This window comes from Gouania willdenowi, chromosome 14 (genome assembly GCF_900634775.1).
Source record: "Gouania willdenowi chromosome 14, fGouWil2.1, whole genome shotgun sequence".
In the NCBI taxonomy this organism is placed as follows: Eukaryota; Metazoa; Chordata; class Actinopteri; order Blenniiformes; family Gobiesocidae; genus Gouania; species Gouania willdenowi.
The window spans coordinates 1395059-1421413 of NC_041057.1; the positions used below are offsets into that span (position 1 = coordinate 1395059).

A 26355-nucleotide genomic window follows, 5' to 3' on the forward strand; every position below is an offset into this window, starting at 1 on the left:
GTACGTGTTTATTCAGCGTGGAGACGTTCCGCGGGCCCGGGCGTAGTTCATCAGAACTTGTCTTATTTATATACTTAGCTTTTGTTTTTTTCAGACGAACTTATTTTTTAGGAGCCGTTATTACCTGTTACCTGTATTACATGTTGTACGTCCCTTTGGATAAAAGCTTCTGCCAAAACAAATAGTGATCTTGTAATCATGCAGTACTGTGTCAGGAGGAGGTGGAGCCACAACAGATGATGTGTTGCATTTTAAATGTCGTCACATCACTTAGTTTAACGGTTTTCATTGAAACTGGATGAGAAAATGAGGCCCTTTGATTCTACGCTTCAAAAATTCCAATTTCTATTTCAGTTTTTACTCATTTCCTCATCACATCTGCTTCACACTTTTCTGTTTCGCTTCCCTCTTTGGACGACTTCACGGTTTATTAAAGTTCCTGAAAATCGTAGCAAACATGCTGTCATATTCTGTCTTTAGTTTACATTTAAATGCTTTAGATCAGACATAGGCATCTGGCGGCCCGGGGCCACATATGGCCCTCAGCTTAATTTTTTGCGGCCCCCAAAGCCAATCCCCCAAAATTGTAATTTAAGAAGTTAGAAAGAATAAAAGCCCAACATAATACACACAAGTACACATTTGCACATAATGACATAAACTGACAACAAAGATAGACACAACAACACATTACAGAAACTACAGAAAACAGCAACAAAAATACAGTGAGTAAAGTGTATTCCACCCCCCCTAAAAAAAAACAAGAACAAATCGACAACAAAAATGCAGAAAATGACAGAAAAATACACAAAATTATAATGAGAACATAATAAGATAACAGAAGGACACATAACGACTCCATAAACAACTAAAAACTGACAAAACGTCAAAACCACAGACAAAGACCCTCGTGTTAATGCTCTGATTGGTCATTATTCTAATGCTGACATGAATGTTGATCATGTGACCCTCAGATCAGATATAATAACATATTTGTGGCCCCGCTATGATAGTCGGCCATCCCTGCTTTAGATGATTCACTAAAACAGGAAGGTTAAACTGAAATCACGCTAGAGCAACGTTAGCCTCCAGTTTAACAGGAAAAACCCCATAGACGTGTTTTATTAGGTGATCATAAAACTTTATTTGTGAAAATGTTTACTTTAAACTCTGCAGAGCCGCTTTAAAGGAGATGCTTTAGTGTCACCAGGTAAACTGATCACCAGTTCAGCTAATACACCATCAGATGAACCTCTTTTCACATTTGAGTGCAGTCATAATAATCTGAACCAACACGTTACAGACACACATCAGATGAAGCTCTGCGTTCATTTAACTGTAACACTAATCCAACAGGATTATGGTCGGACAGTTTTCTGCTGATAAATAGTGTGTATATAGTGTGTGCGTCTGATTTATGTTTATTTAAATGGTAAAATGTGTGAAAGCTTGATATGAAACATATTTTAATAATTATTAACTACATATGTGTAGAACTGTACATAGAACTGTTACATGGTTCCCCAGTTTTGCGTTAAATTATAATTGACATTTTTTTTATAGAATTTTCTTGACAATTACAAAGTCAATTATATGAACTCAATTACATTGTAATTATGATTACGACAGCAACACATTTTTTTAAATGACAACTGCTATTATAATTACACCATAATTGTGGTTAGTTATCAATTACTCGATTACAATTGTAATTGACCCCAACCTTGCTTAGATGTACACGTACCTCGGTTTGGGAACCACTGCACTAGATGACCAGTTACACATAGTGTGAGATTTTAAATAAGATTATGGGCAGACTTTGAACATAATTGTCAGTTTGTCACACTTTCAGAAATCCACTAACAGTTTATTGTCCATAAACGTCCACGTGAGGTCAATTTTAGACAAAGATGATTTATTTTTCTGTGAAATCTCTTTTATTTCCGTCTGTTTTCTGTGATCACAGTAAATCTAGCACCAAATGGAGCTTTACTTTGACGTTGTCCTCCAGCAGCAGGCGTGTGGTTGCTCGCCCGCCTCACTCTTCACAGGAGTGGGAGGGGGTTGTAGGGGGCGGGGGCCGGCCCCTTTCAGCGCAGACCCTCAGGCTAAGTGTCTGTGCAGGAATGCAGCACTGCTCCGTCTTGCAGGAAACAACAAATTCTTGACGTGTGATCGAGCCTGTGGGCTTTCCGTTGGTCCTGTTATCTGACGCAGCTCGCATCGCGCCGATAACGGCCAAAGTCCACTTGTTTCCCAGTGCAAATATTTCCTGTTTTTAAATCTGTGACGACCTGCGTTGATCAATAGGAACCAGATAATCTGCTCCTCACCAACATTTCCAGATCTTCTTTTTTATTCACTTTCACTTTGACACACGGTGCTGAGAAGTGCAACAAACTTTCACAAACGACACAAACATTGTTACAAATGACACAACAAATTCACATTTTTGAAAACAAATTGATAGTCTTTTTTTTTTTAATTACATAACTACGACAAAGCATCAAAACTCTCCAAGTACAACTTTACAGCTCGCCGTAGTAAACGACACACACAACACACACACAACACACACACAACACACACGAGTCAATGACATTTCTTTAAAAAATGGGACATTGTTGGACAAAGTTTGTATGAATATTATGATGGAAAATGAAGGAAATAATTTCAATTGTATCAAAAAATAATAATTTAGTCACTATAAGAGATGTTTTATAAACGGCAGTCGCACCACAGGATATTTTCACACATTAAATAACAGAATAAATGACAGTTAATAAGTTAAATGAGTGCATATGGCGGATGTTTCCATAGGGGCACATTTTGGGGGGAAAATTTGTTCTGGCCTGATACTTTTTAATATTTTTGTGTGTATTTCTTAAAAATTCTAGTTCACCTATGTTTTTTTTTGACAATTTCTACCACTTGTCCTTTTCCCTTTCCACTCCGTTACCATCAACCGTAACCATGGAAACCCCAGAACAACTTTTTGATGTAGATTTTCAAAAAGCCGATTAAGGACATAAGGTTTTAGAACAGGAAGTATTAAGTAGTAGCTCAGTGTGTGATGGTTGTGGCCAACTTTCATGTTGTACATTTCACCCACATATAGCAGAGCTACTACATGAATCACATCCTTTTACGCATTTTAACCTTTTTTTTAAGTTTTCTTAGTATTTTGTAATTTGTCATTTTTATGTAGTTGTTAAAAAAAAACAAAAAACTAAACTAAATCTGTTGATAACTTCTCGGCCACTGTCATTCAAACACTGCTGAACATGATATAAAAAAGTTTATGGGTTGGGGTCAATTATCATTTTAATTGCGTAATTGATGATTATTTACAATTGATGCGATTATAATTGCAGTAACTATTAATTACAGTTTATTTTAACGCAGAACGGGAACCATGTTATATGCCTATTATTAAAATGTTTCTGTCACTTCTCTTTAGGACCATTTTACCATTTAAAAGAATATTTATAAATCTATGGGTGTAATGACAGTAAAAGGCTCAGACGCCCACACCAAAAATATTAATACCAATATATTCATTGATTAGGAATCCTAGCAATGTAACCAAAAGATGAGAAACTAATTAGATGATAGATAATATTTATTAGTGTATTTTACAGCTGATTATTGACATGGGTGAAACTGACCCGTTAGCGTTAGAGATGCTAACAGAAAGCTAACACAAGAGGAAGATTCACTTATTTATTAAAAGCTCAGTAATTGACTTTCAGGGGAAAGTAATAGTTTGTCATTTTAATTGTAATTTGGAAAAAATGACAGTCTTTGTAATTGAACATGGATAATTGAAGATGTAATTGATCCCAACCCTGACAGAGACGTTAGCATATTAAAACACACACACACACACAAACATGTAATACTGGTTCAGTTTGCTCTTACTAACAGTTTCGCAGACGACGATCACATGAGTGAATGCTTATTATGTAGAGCAGTGTTTCTCAAACGGGGGTACGTGTACCCTTAGGTGTACGCGCTGGCACTACGGGGGTACTAGAGAGAAAGAGAGAGAGTGGAAAATTAACCAATAAAGAGTCATTCTTGGTCCCTCCCCAGGCGTGATATGACTGGAAATGATAAAACTAAAGAAATAAATCTAATCAGGAGCCACTAAATCAGGAGCCACTTAAACAACCGTATTTCTATGCTTGCACTATGTGAAATATAGATCTAGTTCAACTAAAATGCAGTTAAAAATATATATAATATATATATCTGAGCTCATACATGATCAAAAACTAATTCTAGAAGAAATTGTTTTTCAGGTCGCCAGAAATTGTTGAAATGAAAAGAATAAATACTGATCCTTTCAACTTATTTACCAAATAAGATTCTTTAAAATGTGTTATATCACTCATTAAAAACTATTTTAAAAACATCTATAGATCATAATGATGTAATGAAAGTAAACTGTTGTAGTCGGACAAAGGGGGGGGGACTTGGGTTCAGAAATAATAGAAGGTTTGAGAGCCACTGATGTAGAGTGATGTTAGGAGGACTTGAAATGACTCAGCAGTGGTGGTCATACCGTTGACTCGCTGTGGTAGACCTGTGCTCTGAGCGTCCCTAGAGTGTTTGTCTGGAGCGTGGTGCCGGGGCTCCTGGGGCTCCTGCTGGGGCTCCTGGGGCTGCTGTCCACGTTCAGCCGGTCCAGCAGCTTGGCCCCGTTGTGCCACACGGCCGACTTGCGTTTGATGGAGCTCTGGATGGCCTCGGAGGTGAAGTAGTAGATGACGGGGTCGAAGCAGCAGTTGGTGACGGCGATGCACAGGGCGATGGGGTAGATGGTGCGTACCACGTGCTCCGCCTCGCAACCCTTCAGCACGTTGGAGCGCACCATGGAGTAGAACATGAGGTTGATGTTGAAGGGGATGAAGCAGAAGCAGAAGACGAACAGGTGCACCAGGATCATGCGGAGGATCTTGGTCTTGTTGAGGCTGCCGCCGCGGGTCAGGGTCTGGGGCCTCCTCAGGGTCCGCAGGACCATGACGGAGCAGAAGACGTTGAGCATCAGCGGGATGATGAAGCCCACCGTCTCAATGAACACCACCATCTTGGACAGCTCCGACTTCCACTGCTTCCTGGAGTAGTTCTCGAAGCAGTACACCGAGGAGTTGGTGTTGTTTGGTGAGGTGGTGTCCAGGAGGAACCCGGCGGGGACGCTCCCCAACAGGACCATCACCCACACCATGCAGCACGCCAGCTTGGCGTTCCTCCTGGTGCGCAGCTTCTGCGAGCGGAACGGGTACACGATGGCGAGGAAGCGGTCCACACTGATGCAGGTGAGGAAGAGGATGCTGCCGTACATGTTGGTGTAGAACAGAGCCACGGAGAAATTACACAGCCACTCCCCGAAGATCCAATCACGCTTCACAAAGTAAACAATGCGGAACGGGAGGCTGAGCACGAACAGTGAGTCTGACACCACCAGGTTGATCATGTACGTGGTGGTCTCGTTGCGTACCTTCAGCGTGCAGCTGAAGATGTAGACGGCCACCAGGTTGAAGAAAAAGCCCACCACGAACACCAGGCTGAACACTGTGCTGTACAGAGGGTACTTGAAGACATCGCTCCTGGTGCACACGCTGCTGCTGTTTAACATCTTTGATCCACGATACTTCACCCCTCCTCAGTCTCATTTCCTGCTGAAGAACCATGAAACACCTCCACCACGGCGTAGTTTCCTGTGCCCCCCCCCCCCCCCCATGGCTGCTTCCCTTTGTGTTCCCACAGCAGACGCTGAGGCTGGGGTCGATGTTACTCTGTCGACGCTTGTCAGCAGCTCTGATCCTCTCACGACTAACACTGTGTGAACTGAAACAGGGGGTGGAGCCTCTCCTGGGGCCAAAGTCCTCCCCCTGCTGCAGGGATGGGCCGCTGTTATCACAGCAGGGGCCACGAACTGTGATAGTATCTGATCATTAACATTTAGCGTTACAATAATAACCAATCACAGCTTTAACACAGGAAACTACAGTGTGTGTGTGTGTGTTGTGTGTGTGTGTGTGTAGCTTTGGACTCACTTTGTTTTTTCCTTTTGTTATTTTTTTTATTTTTCGTAGGTGTCTTGTGTTGTTTCTGGTGTAATGATGTGTATTTTTTTGTAATTTTGTGTATTTTAGGCATTGTCGACTTTTTTGTTTTGTGTTTCTTTGGAGTTTTGTATGATTTTTCTGTCATTTTGTGTATTTTTGTTGCTGTTTTAGTGTATTCTGTCATTATGTGTATTTTGTATATGTTTTTTAAATCATTTTGTGTATGTTTAGACATTCTGTATATCTTTCTGTGTTATTGTGTGTTTTTTTCCATTAGTTTTGTGCTTTTGACTTTAGGGGCCGCTCTAAGTTAGTCTGAGGTTCCATCTGTGGCCCCCGGGCCGCCTGTTGCCCATGTCTGTACTTGTGCTTTAAACTGACACATTTCAGTATTTTTCCTCCAACCTCTTGTTTTGTGCAAATCCTCGTCATGTGATTACATCAGCACATGTTACGTCAGCATTATTTGTCCAACCACCCTCTTCCTTTTCAGTTGTTTTTCATTTCAACCCAGAGAATATATTATTATTATTATTATCATCATCATAGCTGCTGCTGAGCAGAAAGCTGGTGAATTGCAGTTTTTCCTGCGTCACTAACTCACTGAGCTCCAGAGAAGGCGTGTCCAGTGTCATTGTGAAATGCATGGGTTGCGTCAACAGGGTGTATCATGTGTGTAAATAGGAATGCAGTGTGTGCGTGCCCACACCTGAACAAACCTTTACCTCCACCTTCCACTGCAGCTCCTGCATCACTCTTTAGAAACACCAGGGGTGGCTCGCTCATGTGACCAAATACACTACTGTGATATACTGTAACACTACTGTGATATACTATAACACTACTGTGATACACTATAACACTACTGTGATATACTATAACACTACTGTGATACACTGTAACACTACTGTGATACACTGTAACACTACTGTGATACACTATAATACTACTGTGATATACTATAACACTACTGTGATACACTGTAACACTACTGTGATACACTGTAACACTACTGTGATACACTGTCACACTACTGTGATACACTGTCACACTACTGTGATACACTGTCACACTACTGTGATACACTGTCACACTACTGTGATAAACTATAACACTACTGTGACACACTGTCACACTACTGTGATACACTGTCACACTACTGTGATACACTGTCACACTACTGTGATACACTGTCACACTACTGTGATACACTGTAACACTACTGTGATACACTGTAACACTACTGTGATACACTGTAACACTACTGTGATACACTGTCACACTACTGTGATACACTGTAACACTACTGTGATACACTGTAACACTACTGTGATACACTGTAACACTACTGTGATACACTGTCACACTACTGTGATACACTGTCACACTACTGTGATAAACTATAACACTACTGTGACACACTGTCACACTACTGTGATACACTGTCACACTACTGTGATACACTGTCACACTACTGTGATACACTGTCACACTACTGTGACACACTGTCACACTACTGTGATACACTGTAACACTACTGTGCCCTGGTTTTCACTTCCATGTATAACTGATATAAAGAGTCTGAAAGGCAATAAGTCATCAGTCGCTGCAGGGTCAACACTTCAAAAATCCTTGATTGATTTTGTAATTTAGAAGAGTTTTGTGGGAGAAAATGCTTGGAATTCAGAAAATTATTTCCACAATTTGCATTAAAATAAGACAGAATTTGTGTGATAAAGACACTAAAGCCTCTGCAGACATTGTTTCACTTCATTAAATTTGTTTTTAGATGGACAAAGTTAGCTACAACTTAAATATTTGGTGATTTATTCATGTTTTCTCTGTTATATTAACTTTTTCCTGTGGTTTAAAGCAGTTTTTCTCAAATGGGGGTATGTGTACCCCTAGGGGTACATGATAGGACTACAGGGGGTACTAGAGAAAGAGAGAGAGAGGAAAATTAACAAATAAAAGCTTTAAAAATGTGTTCTTTTATAATGTTTATTCTTAGTTAAAAACAATAATCTTACTAAATATTACCAGCAGCACACAAAACGACAATTAAAACGCACAAAATAAGAGAAAAATACACAAAATAATAAAAAGAACAAACAACAAGAAACATACAAAGACACACAATAAAGGAGAGAAAAATACACAAGATCACGACAAAATACACACAAATAACAGAGAAACATACAAAATGACACCTTAACCCTAACACACAAAAACAACTAAAACACACAAATTAAGAGAAAATATACTGAATAATAAAAATAACAGACAAACACCAAAATGATGATAGAAATGACTAATTAGAACATGAACCGAAAATACAAAAGTCAGTCTTGGTCCCACACCAGGTGGAGGATGACAGGAATTCATAAAAGCTATAAAAAAAATAAATGTATTAAGGAACTAAATACTGTTTCATTCACTTATTTACAAAGTTATATTATTTAAAATGTATGTTTTAGATCATAATGCAGTAATGAATGAGTGATATTAGTTGTTTTTTCACACAATTCTGAGCAAAATGTTGTCGTCAGACATAAGGGGGACATAAAGTTTAAGAACCACTGCTCTAAAGGGCCGGATTTGGCCCCCGGGCCTTGAGTTTGACACAAGGTGGGAAACACACGGAGTCGTCAGACAAACAGCTGCTTATTATCAGGGACTCATTAAACACGTCTGTTTAGGAAGTGGAACTAAGGTTTGGTGAAGGTTTTTCAGAATAAAAGTCTGCAGAGGCCAGAAACATTTCATCCTAATATTCAAACCACTTTTAATCTTCTGTAATGTTGCTGAGCGTTTACACTTAAACTGTATTGATTATTGTGATTATTTTATTATTTATTATATTTACTAAGAACAAAAGTAGATTCACACACTTCTAGAAATGATACGAGTCAAAGTTAAAAAAAAAAAAAAAAAACAAGTCATTGAGTCGCTTTGATATTTATTTACACTGCACATGATGGGGTTAACAGAGTTTTATAACCATGGGGTTGGGACCCCATGTGGGGTCGCTTAGAGTTTAAATGGGGTCGCTTGAAATGTGTAGTAAACATAATAAACTATAAAACAACACACAATCTTAAACTTTGTCAAATATAGATCTATTTATTAATAATAATAATAATAACATATATGAGCTAACACATGTTACTAATACTGGCACCTCTGTATTTGTAATATAGTATAACAAACTTGATCAAAAACTAATTTTAGGGTTTGCCAGAAATTCTTGAAATATTAAAATGGAGTGACTGGGTTATTTATGAACACATTATGGAGACGTAGGAAAATATTATTTAATATAAAACAAATAGGAGGGAGGAATTTCAAGATTTCATTTAGTAAATTATCATAACTCAATATTTTTCCACTTTTGGACACAAAAAATGCTTCATTTTAGAATTTTATACACTTTAGTTTTATTTATTTGTCCTAAAAAGAAATAAGAGTCTCTGTGAGAGGTTGCAGGTTCTCCTCCCACTGTTCTCACTGTGTTTGCAGGGATCGGTTCTGTTTGAGCTCCTCAGACTGGGACAAGGGGGCGGAGCCTCAGAGCAGATGGAGACCTCGGCCAGTTTCAGCCAACCACTGCAGCACAACCACACAGCAGCTGACCTGTGAGTACACACACACACACACACACGTACACACACACACACACGTACACACACTCAGACGTTGGACATGTGCTCAGGTATCTGTCCCCCGTGCGGCCCGGCCTTCGTGTCTCTCCTCCTGAGTCTCCGGCCACGCCCGGCCCTCCAGCTTCATCCCAGCTCTGTTCCCATGGCGACGGCCAAGCACCACGACTAGCCAAGTCCAACTCTCTGAGTCTCTTCTATAAAAAACGTAAGTTTGTGTGTGTGTGTGCGTGTGTACACATGTCCAGTTGTGTGTTTGGGGCGACCGTGGCTGAGTGGTAGAGTGGGTTAGGGGTTCAAATCCCGCTCTATCCAAGTCATTGTTGTTGTGTCCTTGGGCAAGGCACTTTACCCACATTGCCTAGTATGAATGGATATGAATTATACATAAATGGTGGTGGTGTTTAGAGGGGCCGTAGGCGCCAAATGGCAGCTACGCTTCAGTGTCAGTGTGTCTCAGGGCAGATGTGGCTACATTGTAGCTTACCACCACTGGTGTGACTGGTGTGAATGAAAAATGGTTTCTGTACGTGTTTTTATTCTCCTCAAAAATGTGGTATATAAATCCAAGCCATTATTATTATATCTCCAGTTTACAGATGTTCTCCTCTGTGTATCTCCAGTGTACAGATGTTCTCCTCTGTGTATCTCCAGTGTACAGATGTTCTCCTCTGTGTATCTCCAGTGTACAGATGTTCTCCTCTGTGTATCTCCAGTGTACAGATGTTCTCCTCTGTGTATCTCCAGTGTACAGATGTTCTCCTCTGTGTATCTCCAGTGTACAGATGTTCTCCTCTGTGTATCTCCAGTGTACAGATGTTCTCCTCTGTGTATCTCCAGTGTACAGATGTTCTCCTCTGTGTATCTCCAGTTTACAGATGTTCTCCTCTGTGTATCTCCAGTGTACAGATGTCCTCTGTGTATCTCCAGTGTACAGATGTTCTCCTCTGTGTATCTCCAGTGTACAGATGTTCTCCTCTGTGTATCTCCAGTGTACCGTCTGGCCTATTCCAGGCTGAAGATGCTCTGCTCCTACCTACTGTCATCTCATCCTGAGCTGGAAGCAATCATCTGGACCTTGTTCCAACACACGTTGCAGCACGAGTACGAACTGATGAGGGAACGTCACCTGGACCAGGTCAGATACCTGCTCCTTTATTCTTCTTCTTCTTCTTCTGTGGTTTCTCACCGTGTCTTCCCTCCTGTTTGTCTCCATCAGTTGATGATGTCAGCGATGTACGCCATCTGTAAAGTGAAGAGCGTAGACCTGCGCTTTAAAACCATCGTCACAGCGTATAAGAGCATGGCCAACACCAGCCAGGAGGTAAACAGTCGTCTGTCGCACGCTCACATTCTACTAATTATCTACGGGAACGTTTGGAATATTTACAGAATGACTACTAAAGCATTCAAAACTACAAAAACAACAGAAAAATATACAAGAAAAACCAAACAAACCCAAAATAACAGAACAATAATGATGTAAACTGGAATGAAGGAGAATTATGTAGTGGAATTAACCTGAAATATTAAATAAATGATGCTGATATTTTACATGGTGCTAAAATGTACAGTATATTTAAAATCCAACCTTCAGAAACTCTTTAGAAAGGATGCTAATATTTTAGCATTTTAATTTGGATATAGTGACATTATTTCACATTTTCTTGAATAAAAAGTTAATATTTGTGATTATTAACGTTTCCCAGTTGATGTTGTGGTGGAAAGTTTCCATTCCTTTGATCTTTATGTCAGACATGTTTTTAACGTGTGTGCAGACGTTTAAACACGTGATGATCACTGACGGCCACTTTGACTCTATCATCGTCTTCTACAACCAAGTGTTCATGCAGAGGCTGAAAACCAACATCCTGCAGTACGCCTCCACCAGGGTAAGCCCCGCCCCCCTCCTGCTCCGTCACGGGAACCATCAGACCGTGTGTAACCACTCCTCTTCTCCCTCCAGCCCCCCACCCTCTCTCCAATCCCACAGATTCCTCGCAGCCCCTACAAGTTCCCCAGTTCTCCTCTACGAGTCCCAGGGAGCAACAACGTGTACATCTCACCTCTGAAGAGCCCCCGCATGTCCCCGGGAATCATGACCCCTCGCTCCAAGTCAGTCCCACTCTATTATAGATAATGATCAATAGAATGAATGCACTGATTTAATCGCTCTTATTGATGATGCTCTACAGGATGCTGGTGTCCATCGGGGAGTCCTTTGGGGTAAACTCCTCCTCCTCGCCACCCTGTTCCCTGCTCTGAGTGTAAATCTCTCTAACTTTTCTTCTTCTCTTCGTGAGCAGCAGTGCAATCGTTTCCAGAAGATCAACCAGATGGTGAACAACAGCGAGCGTTGCTTTAAGAGAAGTCTGGACCTGGGAGAACCTCCAAAGCCTCTGAAGAGGCTTCGCTTTGACGTGGACGGATCAGACGAAGCAGACGGCAGGTGGGTCCTAAAGGCAGTGGGTTTACGTCAGGCATCAGTGGACACGCTTTGACAGAGATTTAAAAAGGTGGAACGTGCTGTTCTTTGACATCATCGAGTAGAGCAGAGATGGGCTGATGATCAACATGTAAAAGCCCTCAAAATATCATACAAAATTCTAACTGAAATACACAAAATCACCCCAAAAAACACAAAATGACAGGAAAACACACATTGCAACTACCAAAAAAACAGAAAAATATACAAGACAACATAACAATTTAGAAAACGATCGCTGAAATACACAAAATGACTTCAAAAAACATACAAAGTGACATAAAAATACACAATACAACTACCAAAATTAATGTAAACAACAGAACAATATACAAACAAACAACAAAAACACAAAATGAGATATACACACAAACCCACACATTTAGAATAATGACCAATCTGAGCATAACAGGAAACAACAACTAAAGGTTTTTGTTGACGTTTTGCTTAATTTGTGTATTTTTTCTATTTGTATTGTGTTTTTGAAGTGTTGTCTAATTAATTTAGGTGCTTTTTGTGTATTATGGTTGGGAAGAAAAATAGCTCTATAAGACCTCATTGGTCCTTTATTAATTATTTATTAGTTATTTATGAATAAACCTTTATTCATTCTTTAATGATCTTGCATTAATCCTTTATTGTTTTTCTTTGCAGTAAATCTGGAGGGAACTCCACTCTGATCCAGAAGCTTGCAGAGATGAGTGAGTATTAAGTGTTTTTAGTTGTTTTTAACTGATTTAACCTCTTCAGCCCCAACGGACCCGCCGGTGGGGGCAGCTCCAGCTTCCGTGACTCTAACAGGTCTAAATGTTGTAAAAAATGAATGAAATCACACATTCTATACCTCTCTGTAATCCTCAGAAACTATAGAAGCTAAAACTGTAGCTAACCCACATTCACAGTACACACACACCAGGACATTATGTTCAAAGAGGAAAACATCAACAACTCAGCAAACTCTGCATTTTTCTACTGCTGTGAGTCACAAAATAAACACAGATCTATATAACTAGAGTCTACGTTAAACTCGTACGTAAAATGGCCGGTCCCTCCTTTATCCAGCTCTGATTGGCCAGGGCTAAAGCCACTCCCATAGTGTGATGATATCACCAATTTCTACAGGCTCTCAGCTTTCCAACGCTGTGTCAATCATTCTGATTGGTCAAAGCATTGCTGAACAACACCCATGCGTAACGGCATCAAAGAGAAACCAAAAACAGCATTACGCACGGCACAGTACAAACCTGAATAAAAGGATGTGTTTATTTCAAGCCAAAATGCAACATCTCGTGTTCAAACATAAGACTAACAATGATTGGAATCAATTTGACTGACAGTTACACACCTGTTTACAAACTGGTGGAAAACTGTGGCACAGTTGTGGCACAGTGGGCTTCTGCCTGAACTTTTTTGTACAAAAACATGTATCTTTGACCTAATGTTTATTATTATCACCAAACTTGCTGCAGTTAATGTTCATACATTAGTTCAATTATTTCTGCTTTTATAGCCTTCGTTAATGAGAATTGGCTTCATATTTGATGTAAATCTCTAGGTTTGCTTTTTGGGTGGACTACAGATTTCTGTTTTTAAAACATGCTTTATTATCACTCAGTATCATATATTTACAAAATGTCACATCATCTGTCACCACTAAGGGTCCTACTTCAATCTCAACAAAAATGAGCCATGTAGGTCATGTAGAAGCTTGGAAAAACGTTTTTGGAGAAAAGTGGCTGGGGTTATAGAGGTTAACTATGTTCTAAAGTGGTACTAATGTGTTCTGTTCTGTTTCTAACTCAGGTTCCACCAGGAGTCGGATGCAGGAGCAGAAGAAGAAGGAAGACGCTGAGTCTGCGAAGGACGCACCGTGAACCTGCTCTGGTTGTCTTTGTGTGGAATTTAACTTTATATTTAACTCCAGAGTGATTTTACATTTGTTGACTTTAGTTTCTGGTTTTTAACTTTGTTCAACGTCACGTTTGGTGTGCGTGCGTGCGTGTGCGCGCACGTCTGACTGATGTTGAACCAATCAGGGCCGTTGTCCTTCAACAGGAGCAGAATACAGACATTAAAACAGTGACTTAAAAAAAAAAAAAAAAACAGCTTCCTTTGGTTAAGATAGGAGTAATTTATGTAAATATTGACCTTTAACAGTTTTTAAATTAAACGTGTGTGTGTGTGTGTGTGTGTGTGTGTGTGTGTGTGTGTGTGTGTGTGTGTGTGTGTGTGTGTGTGTGTGTGTGTGTGTGTGTGTGTGTGTGTGTGTGTGTGTGTGTGTGTGTGTGTGTGTGTGTGTGTGTGAGAGACAGGAAACGTAGCCTAAGGTTGTTTTTAATGCAGCCGTAACCTCAGTAAATTCTGGATCAAACGTTTCAGGGCTGCCTTTAGTTGGACTAAGTTTTGGTTTTTTGTCCACTTGAGAAAATAGTTTGTTAGCTTTGTTTATTTTTCCTTTCTTTGGTTCTTTAAATAAAAGACGTTGAAGGTCTTTTTTTTCCCTTCTTTTTGTGTGAATCTCTTCCTACGATCGCACGCAGCTGACGAACGTGAATGTAACCATGACATATTATTCAAAAAGAAGACAAAGAGAATCTTGCTGGAATTGTGACACACAAGTCAAGGAAACATCAAAGCAATCAACAGCCCCCTCTGAAGAAGACTGGCACTTGTCAGGAGATTAAAGTCAATTTCCTGAGGAAATGTCTGAATAAATTAAACCTTAACATATTTTTCCAAAAAAGAATCTTCCTGGAATTATTACACAGAAGTCAAGGAAACATCAAAGCGATCAGCAGACGCCTTTGAAAAAGATTGGCAGTTGTCAGGAGATGAAAGTGGATTTTTTTAAGGAAGAGTTATCTGAATAAATGAAACCTTAACATATTTTTAAAAATGAATCTTGCTGGAATTATTAAACAGAAGTCAAGGAAACATCAAAGCGATCAGCAGACAACTGGCCACAGTGCGGCCCCCAAAGCTGAACGAACAAAAAAACAACAAAAACCCACATTATGACCGCAAAAACCTGAGAAAAATACACAAACTTTTTCTTGTTTCCTTTGTTAATGCTCTGATTGGTTATTATTCTAATGCTGATATGAATGTTGATCATGTGATCCATGTCAGTCTCTCCTTTAGTTCCTCTAGCTCCCTCTGATGGACACGTGTGTAACGACACGTTTGTTGATCCTTTGGTTCTGTTTTTATAATAGATAATTTAAAAATAACCAAAGGATAATGAGAAGCCTTTAATGTGGAGATAATAGTGACGTAATACATACAAAGTGATCAATAAACACACAAAACAGTAAACAAATACACAAAATGACCCCCATAAAGAAACAAAATTGTAGAAAAACATACAAAATGACGACAAAAATACACAGTGACACATGACGACAACCATTGACTAAATTGTCATTTTGTCTATTATTTTCACGAGTCATGATTTCACAAAAAAAAATTTAAAAAAAAGAGAAAAAAACGACTCCAAAATTTTCTCTCATTTTGTGAGTTTTTTGTTTGTTTTTTTTTGCAGTTTTGATGTTTTTGGGGCCTTTTTTTTTTTTTCAACATTTATTTGGAGTGACTTCCTGTATTTTTGTTATTTTGTGTGTTTTTCTGACGTGTTCCTGTCATTTGTAGAGATCCTTTTTTTGTCGTCATTTTGTGAATTTTTCTGTCATTCCATCTATTTTTGTTGCCGTGTCACTTTGTGTATTTGTTGTATTTTGTGTTTTTTAAAGAAATTCCCTGTGTTTTTTGTTATTTCGTATGTTTTTCTACAATTTTGTTTCTTTTTGGGCATCATTTTGTGTATTTTTCTACTATTTTGTGTATTTTAGTTGTCACTTATGAAGTCACTTCTATCTTCACACAAACAGTGTCTCATACGCTGAGTAAAAACTTAAAATAAACTTTAGAGAACATGAGAAAACTGAAGTAAAATAAATAAATAAATGTAAGGTGAGGGAGAGATCAGTGCAGATTGTTTGTCCTGTTGGGACGTGAACCATCCTTTGGGAACCGATCCCATCTGCTGCCTGTCTCTACTTTAATGACTCAGCGGCCCAGCTGATGTTACAGTTTTAATTGGCGTGGCCCCCGGGGGCCACAGGCCACTGTTATTGGGATGTCAGGACACTCCTCTTCCTCCTCATCATCACCACCTCTGGATCTCTAACGTGATTGATTTTTCACTGTCAGTGATGGAAAACCTCACGGTAAGAAGATCTTTATTAATGATTAATATGAAAATGAATGTATTTTTAATGTTGTGTTACAGAGACGTACAGAAATCTATTTTTTAGGGGGGACGTCTTTACTTTTCATTTTTCTAAATCGTTCTCGTTCTGTTTCTGTTTTAAACGTTTTCCACTGACACAGTTTTTATTTTTTCACAACAAATGCAGACGTAGAAAAGAAATAAAAGGTACGCAACGTTATTTTTAACGAGCGTGTAAAGATACATCCTAGAATGTACAAATACAAGTGAGAACGCTGCAGCTGGAAATTCTTTTAGAAATAAAATTATTAATAAAATTTATAAAGCAAAATAAAAGGTAAAAACTGAAAATTAAATGAAACAAAATGAAATATTACAAACCAAATTAAAATAAAATAGACAAAATTGAATGTAACAAACCAAATAAAATAAATGAATTAATTAAAAATAAAACAACTAAATAAATGAAGCAAAATTAAATGTAAATAAATGAAAAATGAAAAACAAACTAATTTAAATATAACAAACTGAATAAATCAAAAATGAAAAAAACCAAAATTAAATAAAAATAATGCAAATTAAGATATAACAAACAAGATAAAATAAATAAGAATAAAATAAAAATAAATTTGACTGTAACAACCAAAATTAAATGAAAATAAAACAAAACAAAATTACAAAAAATAAAAATAAAATGAAAAAGCATTCTTCAGCCCCACTAGGGGGCACTAGAGGGACCATTATCATTTTTGCGGGAAAATAAACTATTAAGTATAAAACTTAAAAAATGAAAATGAAGGACATTACAGGATGTTCCTCTAAACTGTTAGTGAAACACCTGATACGATGTCAGTGGTTCATCTCTAAGGAACGTTGTTCGTTCTCTTCTATGTCGATGATGCATCTGTTCTCCGTTTATCTTCCTCAGCCGGAGAAATGGCGCGAGATCATGAGCAAGAAGATGCGTTTCCCTCCGGACCTGATCACGGCCATCAGGGAGGGGAACCTGGACCTGCTGTGTGGGCTCCTGAAGACGGGCGACGGCATCGTCCGACAGTTGGACGAGTCGGAGGATCGTCAGTGGAGGGAGGCGCTCAACCTCTCCATCCGACTGTGCAACGAGGACGCCATGGACGCCCTCCTGCAGGGCGTCAAGTTCGACTTCCGTCAGATCCACGAGGCCCTGCTGGTTGCCGTGGATACCAACCAGCTACGCGTGGTGAATATTCTCAGATATATTCACAAATACAGCCACAATTTTCACGTGTTTTTAGATTTTGAAGTTTTTTCAGATTTTCACTTGTTTTGTAGATTCTCACATTCTTTCATAATTTCACGTTTGTTTTAATTTTCACGTTTTTTTATAATTTCACATTTTTCCGATTTTCACGTGTTTTTTTAGATTTTCACATTTTTTCAGATTTTCACGTTTTTTTTAAATTTTCACGTGTTTTTTCAGATTTTCACATGTTTTTCAGAATTTCACTCGTCTTTCAGATTTTCACGTGTTTTTTTTAGATTTTCACATTTTTTCAGTTTTTCACGTGTTTTTTTAGGTTTTTACATTTTCACTTGTTTTCCAGATTTTCATGTATTTTTTCCGATTTTCACGTTTCTCTGATTTTCATGTGTTTTTTAGATTTTCACATGTGAAAATCTAAAAAACACGTGTGGATGTATTAGTGATTATTTCTGGGACCGATCTCTCCCGTAGGTGAAGCTCCTGATGAACCGTCTGGACCAGGAGAAGGTCAGTAAGATGGACGTGCACTCCTTCTCCCAGGCCATGTTCGACCGCTCCATCGACAACTCTCAGTTTGCCCCCGGCGTGACCCCTTTGACCTTGGCGTGCCAGAAGGATCTGTACGACATCGTCACCATGTTCATCCAGAAGGGCCACAACATCCCGTGGCCCCACAAGATCTCATGCGTGTGCCTGGACTGTCGCAACAGCCGCCAGTACGACCTGCTCAAATTCTCCTTATCGCGCATCAACACGTACCGTGGCATCGCTAGCCGCGCCTACCTCTCCATCACCTCCCACGACGCCATGTTCAGGGCCTTCAGCCTCAGCAGGGAGCTGCACAAGCTGTCTGAGAAGGAGCCCGAGTTCAAGGTGGGTGGGGCTTAGAGCACAAGGTTAAGGTGGGCGGGGCTTAAATCCCAAGTTTACGGTGGGCGAGGCTTACAGCACGAGTTTAAGGTGGGCGGGGCTTAGAGCACGAGTTTAAGGCGGACTGGGCTTAAAGCACTGTTTTAAAGTGGGCGGAGCTTAGAGCACGACCAATAGGAGACTTTGAAAAGAAAAATAAAGAACATCAATATAGACAGGATATACTGTAGATCTGTTCTTCTTTAATATCCTCTGATCTCCTCCTGTAGCCCCAGTACCTCAGCCTGGAGCTGCTCTGTCAGGAGTTTGCTGTGGAGCTACTGGGAATGTGTCGGAACCAGAGCGAGGTGACCACCATCCTGAACAGCTATGAAGACGAGGGTCAGGACTCTCTGGACCAGCAGGCCTTTGAGGAGGGGATCCCAAACCTGTCCCGCCTACGGCTGGCCGTCACCTACAAGCAGAAGAAGGTTTAGCAGTTAGCATAGTGCTAATGAAGGAAGGTGTGATCCATGGTGGTCCTCTGATAACTTCTTCTTCCTCTTCCTCCTCCTGTAGTTTGTAGCTCATCCCATCTGTCAGCAGGTTCTCTCCTCCATCTGGTGTGGGAATCTGGCAGGATGGAGGGACAGCAGGAAGACCTGGAAGGTTTTGGTTTCCATGGGGATCTTCATCTCTATGCCTCTGCTGTGCCTCGTCTACTGGATCGCCCCAAAGTCCAAGGTGGGTCCTACACCTGATTCTGTCCGAAACCCTCAAAGTAGATGACACACTAAACACGTTGTGTGTGTGTGTGTGTGTGTGTAGGTGGGCAGGGTCCTAAAGACCCCAGTGATTAAGTTCCTGCTCCACTCTGCGTCCTACCTGTGGTTCCTCATCACTCTGCTGGGAGAGTCCATCGCCATGGAGATGAACCGACAAAAGTTCGCCTCCAGGAACCAGAACATCCTGCACAGCTCCTTCCACATGGTGTGGGTGGTGGGTACGTTCACCCTCTCATCACATGGTCATGGTGTGGGTGGTGTTTTTCTTTTATTTTCTGTATTTTTAATGTTGTTTTGTATATTTTTCTGTTATTCTTGTTTTCATCTTGTGTGTTTTTGGAATAGTCTTGGTTATTTTATGTGTAGGGTACGTTCACCCCCTCTCTACTGGTATCTGGTCACTGGTAACTGATAATTGGTATCTGGTACCCTCTCCTACAGGGTTCTTCTGGTACGAGTGTAAGGAGGTTTGGATCGAGGGTTTGAGGAGTTATTTCAGAGATAAATGGAACTGTTTGGACGTGATGGTTCTCAGCATGTATCTGGCCTCCTTCACTCTCCGTGTGGTCATCATGCTCAAAGGCCTCTTCCTGTGCCAGGACCAGAACCAGAACCAGGACGTCTCTGAGGAGTGTGCATACTTCACCCAGACCGGTGAGAGTAGAAAAATACACACAACAACAACAGAAAAGTATTCAAAATGATGATGTAATGCACACAAAACAATTAACAAAATTCACAAAATGACTCACGACGCACAAAACAATAATAATACACAAAATGACAACAAAAATACACAAAATATTAGGAAATACACAAAAATAGTAGAAATGTAAACTAAATGAGTCCAAAAAACACTGATATGAAATGATAACATCACAACAAAAACACAAACATGCAGAAAATGCAACAAAAAGGCACAAAATGTGTGTGTGTGTGTGTGTGTGTGTGTGTGTTAGTGCGTGATCAGTGGCGTCAGGAGGACCCTCAGCTGGTAGCAGAGCTCCTGTTCGCTGTGACCAGCATGTTGAGCTTCACGCGTCTCGCCTCCATCCTACCAGCTCATGAAACCATGGGAACGCTGCAGATCTCCATCGGAAAGATGATCAACGACATGATGAGGTGACGCCCACCGATCAGCGATCAATAAATATCAATAAAGATCAATAAATATCAATAAAGCTTCACTTTGTCCTCACAGGTTCATGTCCATCCTGATGATCATTGGTACAGCGTTTCTCTGTGGGATCAATAACGTGTACGCACCCTACGTCATCTCCCCCCATCTGGGCAGGTACATCATCATCATCATCATCATCATCATCATCATCATCATATCTTTTGTGTATTGTTGGAGTCGTTTTGTGAATTTTTTGTAAATTGTTTCTCATTTTTTTTGCCTAATTTGGTGTATTTTTGTAATTTTACATTATCTGCAACATTAGTCTGAGGGGCCCCTGTGGTGGGATTGGTTCTTCTTCTTCTTCTTCTTCTTCTTCTTCTTCTTCTTCTTCTTCTTCTTCTTCTTCTTCTTCTTCTTCTTCTTCTTCTTCTTCTTCTTCTTCTTCTTCTTCTTCTTCTTCTTCTTCTTCTTCTTCTTCTTCTTCTTCTTCTTCTTCTTCTTCTTCTTCTTCTTCTTCTTCTTCTTCTTCTTCTTCTTCTTCTGCTTCTTCTTCTTCTTCGGTGCAGGTTCAATGAGACCTTTAACTTCCTGTTCTGGACCATGTTTGGGGTGGCGAACCAAGATTACGTGGACATGCCTCAGTTCATATTGGCTGAATTCGTGGGACGGATCCTGTACGGGATCTTCACCCTCGTCATCGTCATCGTTCTGCTCAACATGCTCATCGCCATGATCACCAACTCCTTCCAGAAGATCCAGGTATGGAGATACTGTACACAGCACTGTTATAAAGCCAGTGATTCTCAACATGTGGCTCTTTATGTCTTCATTTGAAATAAAATTACCCCAGAAAAACTTAAAAGTGGGAGAGACATTGTGGAGGAAAAAATGAGCTTTTATCTGAGAATGAACGTTAGTAAATTTAAAAAATGTTGGACTCATTATAAAGCTAATTTCAAGTTGTAGTTTTATTTTGTAGTACCCCACAGACTGTATTTATTTATTTACTTATTTTTTTTTTTGTCTTTGTTTTGATCTATGTTGAACTTCGAAAAATCATAAAATAAAAAGTAAAAAAAAATAAAATAAAAGTGGGAAACTTTTTAACCCTTTTTACACATTTTTTTTTTTTTTGCCATTTTTCAACTTCATTTGTCCTTTTTTGCCCCTTTAAACATTTTTGCCACTTTTTTTTCAGGTTTTAGCTCCTATTTCCAGTACATTTCCATTTTCTTATTTTTTGTCAATTTTTACAAGTTCTTTTTGACACTTTTATCCAATTTTGTCCCTTCATCAACTATTTTTTTTGCCACTTTTCATCCAAATAATATGCTACATTTTTCCCAATAAATAATTTTCCTTTCCAAAAAATACTGTTTACATTTTTATTATTTAAGCTACTTTTTGCCATTAAATATCATCAATTTCCTCTTTTTTTAATCCAATGTTTCTCTACTGTTGACTGCTTTTGATCCATTTTAGTCACTTTTCACTCTTTTCTTGCTCCGTTTTTACCACTTTTGGACCATTTTTTGCCACCTGTTACTAATTTTTGTCACTGTACTTACACTGTATTCATCACCCGTCACTGACACTCACTGAGATCTTTGGTCTGACAGGACGACGCAGACGTGGAGTGGAAGTTTGCTCGTTCCAGGCTTTATCTGAGTTACTTCAGAGAAGGCCTCACCATGCCTGTGCCCTTCAACATCATCATCTCCCCCAAAGCCATCTTCTACATGCTGAGGTGAACAAATGCATTCAAACCTTTCTCTAATTTTTCTTTTTATATTTGGACCAAAGAAGAATCTTCAAACAACTGCTGCTGCAGCTCTAAACCCAAATATCCTAAAAAATACATAAAGGACGATTAAAATAATCAAAATGATTCCATAAATACACAAAAAGACTATTAAAACATACAAACTTATAGAAAAACACACCAAAGACAACTAAGGCAATCAAAATGACTTCAAAAATACAGAAAAAGACTTTAAAAACATATAAAGTTACAGAGAAACACACAAAAGATGGCTAAAACTTTCAAAATAATTCCATAAATACACAAAAAGACTATAAAAATTTACATAATGAAGGGAAAACACAGAAAAGACGACTAAAATCATGAAAATTGCTCATGTTGAGGTGAACAAATGCACTCAAACCTTTCTCTGCTTCTTCTAATTCTAATTCTTTTTTCATTTGGACCAAAAGGGGAATTTTTAGGAAAATCTGCTGCTGCTGCAGATCTGAGCCCAAATATCCTGCTATCCCCTCCATGGTAAGTGTGTGTGTGTGTGTGTGCGTCACCTAAAGCTATCATCCTCACTGTCATGTGTCTGATGTGAAGGCCAATGAGAGCGGCTCTGAGGACAACCAGGTCCCGTACCGTCAGCAGGTGATCAGAGCGTTGGTTCAGCGTTACATTGAGTCCGCTCGCAGGGAGTTCGAAGAGACGCGACGGAAAGGTAACGCTCAAAAAACACACACACAATGACAACAAAAACACACAATGAAAAAACAAGTTCTGATGAACTACGGTTGGGCCCGCGGAACGTCTCTGCGCAGAATAGCACCTACCACGTTCCTGAGAATTCAGTCAAATGACTCGTTTACACCGAGTAAAAAAAAAGCTCTAGACATTCTCTCATAAAACATTCATGTCAAATTACTGCCCAATTCAATGAGCATTAATGGAGGAGTAGTCATTTGAAAAATGGGGCTCCTGTGGAACATACGGCGTAATGGGCCCCATTCATGTATTGGTATGTGTCAATGATTGGGTACCAACAACTGCCGCAATATTTGACTCACAATAAATGAGAAAATGACTTAAATGGAAATTACTGAAAAAAGGGGGGTGGCGTAATCGTAATCTAGGTTGAATTACCTTTGAAACAATATATCACACAATTATGTTCCCATACATTTGGAAATAAAATTACCGGAAATGGGGGGTGGGCCCGCGGGCCCCATTTCAAACAAAGGGCTCAGAGCGTCTGATCATATTCATTCATAGAGTTCATACCAAACTGTATTCTGATCTAATAAGAACTAAGGGAGGAGTAGTCATTTGAAAAATGGGGCCCCCAGGGTCCCCCTGGTGCCACCGTGGCACATACGAGGTAATGGGCCCCATTTATATATTGGTATGTGCCAATGATTTGGTACCACCAACCGTCGTAAGATTTGACTCATAAATAAATGAGAAATCGACTTTTTGTTTTCTTTCTTTTGGGGCCCCTGGGCCCCAAATCAAAAACTGGGCTCCGAGCATCAATGCATACACATCCATAGATTATACCTACCAAATTTCAGCCTGATCTGTTCACGAATAGCAGAGGAGAAGTGATTTTAACTAGTGTAAACAACAACAACAACAACAAGGCGTTTTGAGTCCCGTAGCCCTGGAATAAAAAAGCACAAAATGACAAAAAAAATACACAAAATAATAATAAAACACATAAAATGACAATAAAAAAGCACAGTCTTTTTAGTTTCCTCCATCTTTCTTTCTCTTTCTTCTCTCAGACATCGGTAATCGAGTGACAGAGTTGAGCAAAGCCGTCGTCAGGATGCATAACGACATGAAGTCGCTGCAGCAGCTGCTGATGGAGGGTGGACACGCCGGCCCCGCCCCCTCCTCTATCATGGGCGGGGCCGCCTCCATCGTGGGCGGGGCCGGCTCCTCCATCCTGGGGAAGTACATCATTGGAGCCAAGAACAACTTCAGAGGCTTCAGCAGCAGAACGGACGAGAAGAAGTCGCCATCGCTGAAAGTGACCGTGCATCGCGATGAAGACGAGGAAGAGGAGAGTGACGTTGTTAAAATGGAGGAAGGACGTGCTGCCATTGAAGCAACAACAACTGAACAAACATCAAAGGAGACGCAAGAAAAACACGAAGAAGAGCCTGAAGCTCAGGAGACAAACGCCACCAATAACAGGAAGTTGAACCAAGGAAAAAAGGAAGTGATGACAGGAAGAGGGATGAAGGTCGAGAAGAGTGAGAACAAAGCAGCGGGAAAAGCTGATGTGGAAGCTTCCACAAAGAAGGAGATTTCCTCTCCAACAGGAAGTAGCAGCTCTAACGACACAGGCTTTGGTTCACAGGAAGGAGACGGAACCATCGACGGAACCATCAACAAAACCATCGACAGAACCATCAACAAAACCATCGACAAAACCATCGACAGAACCATCGACGGAACCATCAACAAAACCATCGACAGAACCATCGACAGAACCATCGACGGAACCATCAACAAAACCATCGACAGAACCATCGACGGAACCATCAACAAAACCATCGACAGAACCATCGACAGAACCATCGACGGAACCATCAACAAAACCATCGACAGAACCATCGACGGAACCATCAACAAAACCATTGTCAGAACCACCGACGGAACCATCAACGGAGCACGAGTCCGAACAGAACCGCCCCGAAGCTAGGACATAAAGGAGCGGTTAGCATGACTTGGCACGACTTAGCATCACTGAGCACAATTCTGACCAGAACCCCCCTGAAGCTAGGAAATAAAGGAGCAGTTAGCATGACTCAGCACCACGTAGCACAAATTAGCATGACTTAGCATCACTTAGCACAGATACAAATATAACCGCCCTGAAACTAGGAAATAAAGTAGTGGCTAGCATCACTCAGCACCACGTAGCACAAATTAGCATGACTTAGCACAAGTTCAAACATAACCGCCTTGAAGCTAGGAAATAATATATATATTTAATATTTGTGGTTGTTTTGTGTATTTTTGTTCTGTGTGTGTTCCTGTCATTTGTGTATTTTTCTCTCATTTTGTGATTTTTTTTTTTTTTTTTTGCTGTCATTTTGTAAATTTAAATCTGTCATTTTGTAAATTTAAATCTGTCATTCAGCCTATTTTTGTCGTCATGTGTCACTTTGTGTATTTTTGGAGTGATTTCCTGTATTTTCCTGCCATCTTTTTTGTGGTTGCTCTGTGTGTTTTTGTGTTTTCTTGTCATTCATGTATTTTTCTCTCACTTTGTGAGGTTTTGTGTTTATTGTTGTGATTTTGTAAATTTTTCAAAGATACTGTCATTAGGTCTATTTTTATCATTGTGTGTATGATTTGATATGATTTTTTGTATATTGTTTCTTATTGTGTATTTTTGTTGTTGATTTGTGAAAGAAAATGTACAAGGCCATTACAAACACACAAAATAACAGAAATTTTTACAAAATACAATAAAATAGCTTTAAAAACATACAAAATGACTGAAAAATGGTGTGTGTGTGTGTGTGTGAGATCATTGCTTTATTTGGACTCATTTACAGGAAGTGTGTGCACAGGTCTCAGCTTGTATCACACACACACACACACACACACACACACACACACACACACACACACACACACGTGAACAGCAGCTCATTAGTTCAACACCTGTTCCAGTCACTGAGGGACGCTCATTATTATTATGATCATTATAATCCCTCCATCATCGTTCACTATCAACCAATCACAGCATCTGAAACAACCAAAGCTTTTTGTGTAGCGTAGAAAAACATCAAAGCACAACTAAGTCAGAATTCTTAAGAAGTCGCCATTTTGGAGATAAAGCAGCAGGTCTACAAACAGCACACAGACGAAAAAAACCTGAATTTCGAGACAAAATTTGGAATTTTATAGATTGCCAAAAATGATCACAAATCATGGAGAACAATCTCACAAGTTATCAGAGAAAAGGAGGAGCTTGTGGCTAGCAAAGCTAATAGCCTCGTACCAGCGGAGGAAACGTAAGCGTGTGATCGGAACCAGGAGCGTTGCTAGCAACCAAGCTAAAAGCTAATCCTCAGAGAACGCCGCTTCCTTCCATCCTGTGTTCTAACGTCTGTTCTCTGGAGAACAAACGCTGGATTTAAAT

The 26355-nt window shown here is 39.8% G+C and overlaps 3 protein-coding genes across 4 annotated transcripts in view; 2 read left to right on the forward strand and 1 right to left on the reverse strand.

Annotated features, from left to right (window-relative positions):
- Positions 1-14353, forward strand: part of rb1 (retinoblastoma 1) — a 32276-nt gene extending 17923 nt beyond the window's left edge. The window contains exons 18-27 of the mRNA XM_028466183.1: positions 9594-9709; positions 9787-9941; positions 10726-10871; positions 10953-11057; positions 11512-11625; positions 11700-11848; positions 11929-11959; positions 12040-12182; positions 12873-12919; positions 14022-14353. Coding sequence (XP_028321984.1) covers positions 9594-9709; positions 9787-9941; positions 10726-10871; positions 10953-11057; positions 11512-11625; positions 11700-11848; positions 11929-11959; positions 12040-12182; positions 12873-12919; positions 14022-14092 — 1077 coding nt within the window. The 3' untranslated portion in view covers positions 14093-14353. The remainder of the gene's footprint in view (positions 1-9593; positions 9710-9786; positions 9942-10725; positions 10872-10952; positions 11058-11511; positions 11626-11699; positions 11849-11928; positions 11960-12039; positions 12183-12872; positions 12920-14021) is intronic.
- Positions 3773-5822, reverse strand: LOC114475417 (lysophosphatidic acid receptor 6-like). The gene has a single exon (XM_028466185.1). It carries the CDS (start codon positions 5639-5641, stop codon positions 4562-4564), a length of 1080 nt encoding a protein of 359 aa, XP_028321986.1. The 5' UTR covers positions 5642-5822; the 3' UTR covers positions 3773-4561.
- A 1676-nt stretch (positions 14354-16029) lies between the features above and the next one.
- LOC114475604 (short transient receptor potential channel 2-like) lies at positions 16030-25048 on the forward strand. 2 transcript variants are annotated; one of them, XM_028466570.1, is made up of 14 exons: positions 16030-16444; positions 17375-17665; positions 18161-18562; positions 18829-19029; positions 19118-19282; positions 19367-19541; positions 19765-19977; positions 20283-20445; positions 20525-20617; positions 21013-21205; positions 22066-22193; positions 22661-22727; positions 22797-22914; positions 23978-25048. In XM_028466570.1, the coding sequence occupies exons 1-14, from the start codon at positions 16430-16432 to the stop codon at positions 24901-24903; spliced, it is 3150 nt and encodes a 1049-aa protein (XP_028322371.1). In that variant the 5' UTR covers positions 16030-16429; the 3' UTR covers positions 24904-25048. The 2 variants fall into 2 exon arrangements, with proteins under 2 accessions (XP_028322371.1, XP_028322370.1); XM_028466569.1 differs by lacking the exon at positions 16030-16444 and having other exon boundaries at positions 17057-17665.
- The last annotated feature ends 1307 nt before the right edge of the window (positions 25049-26355 follow it).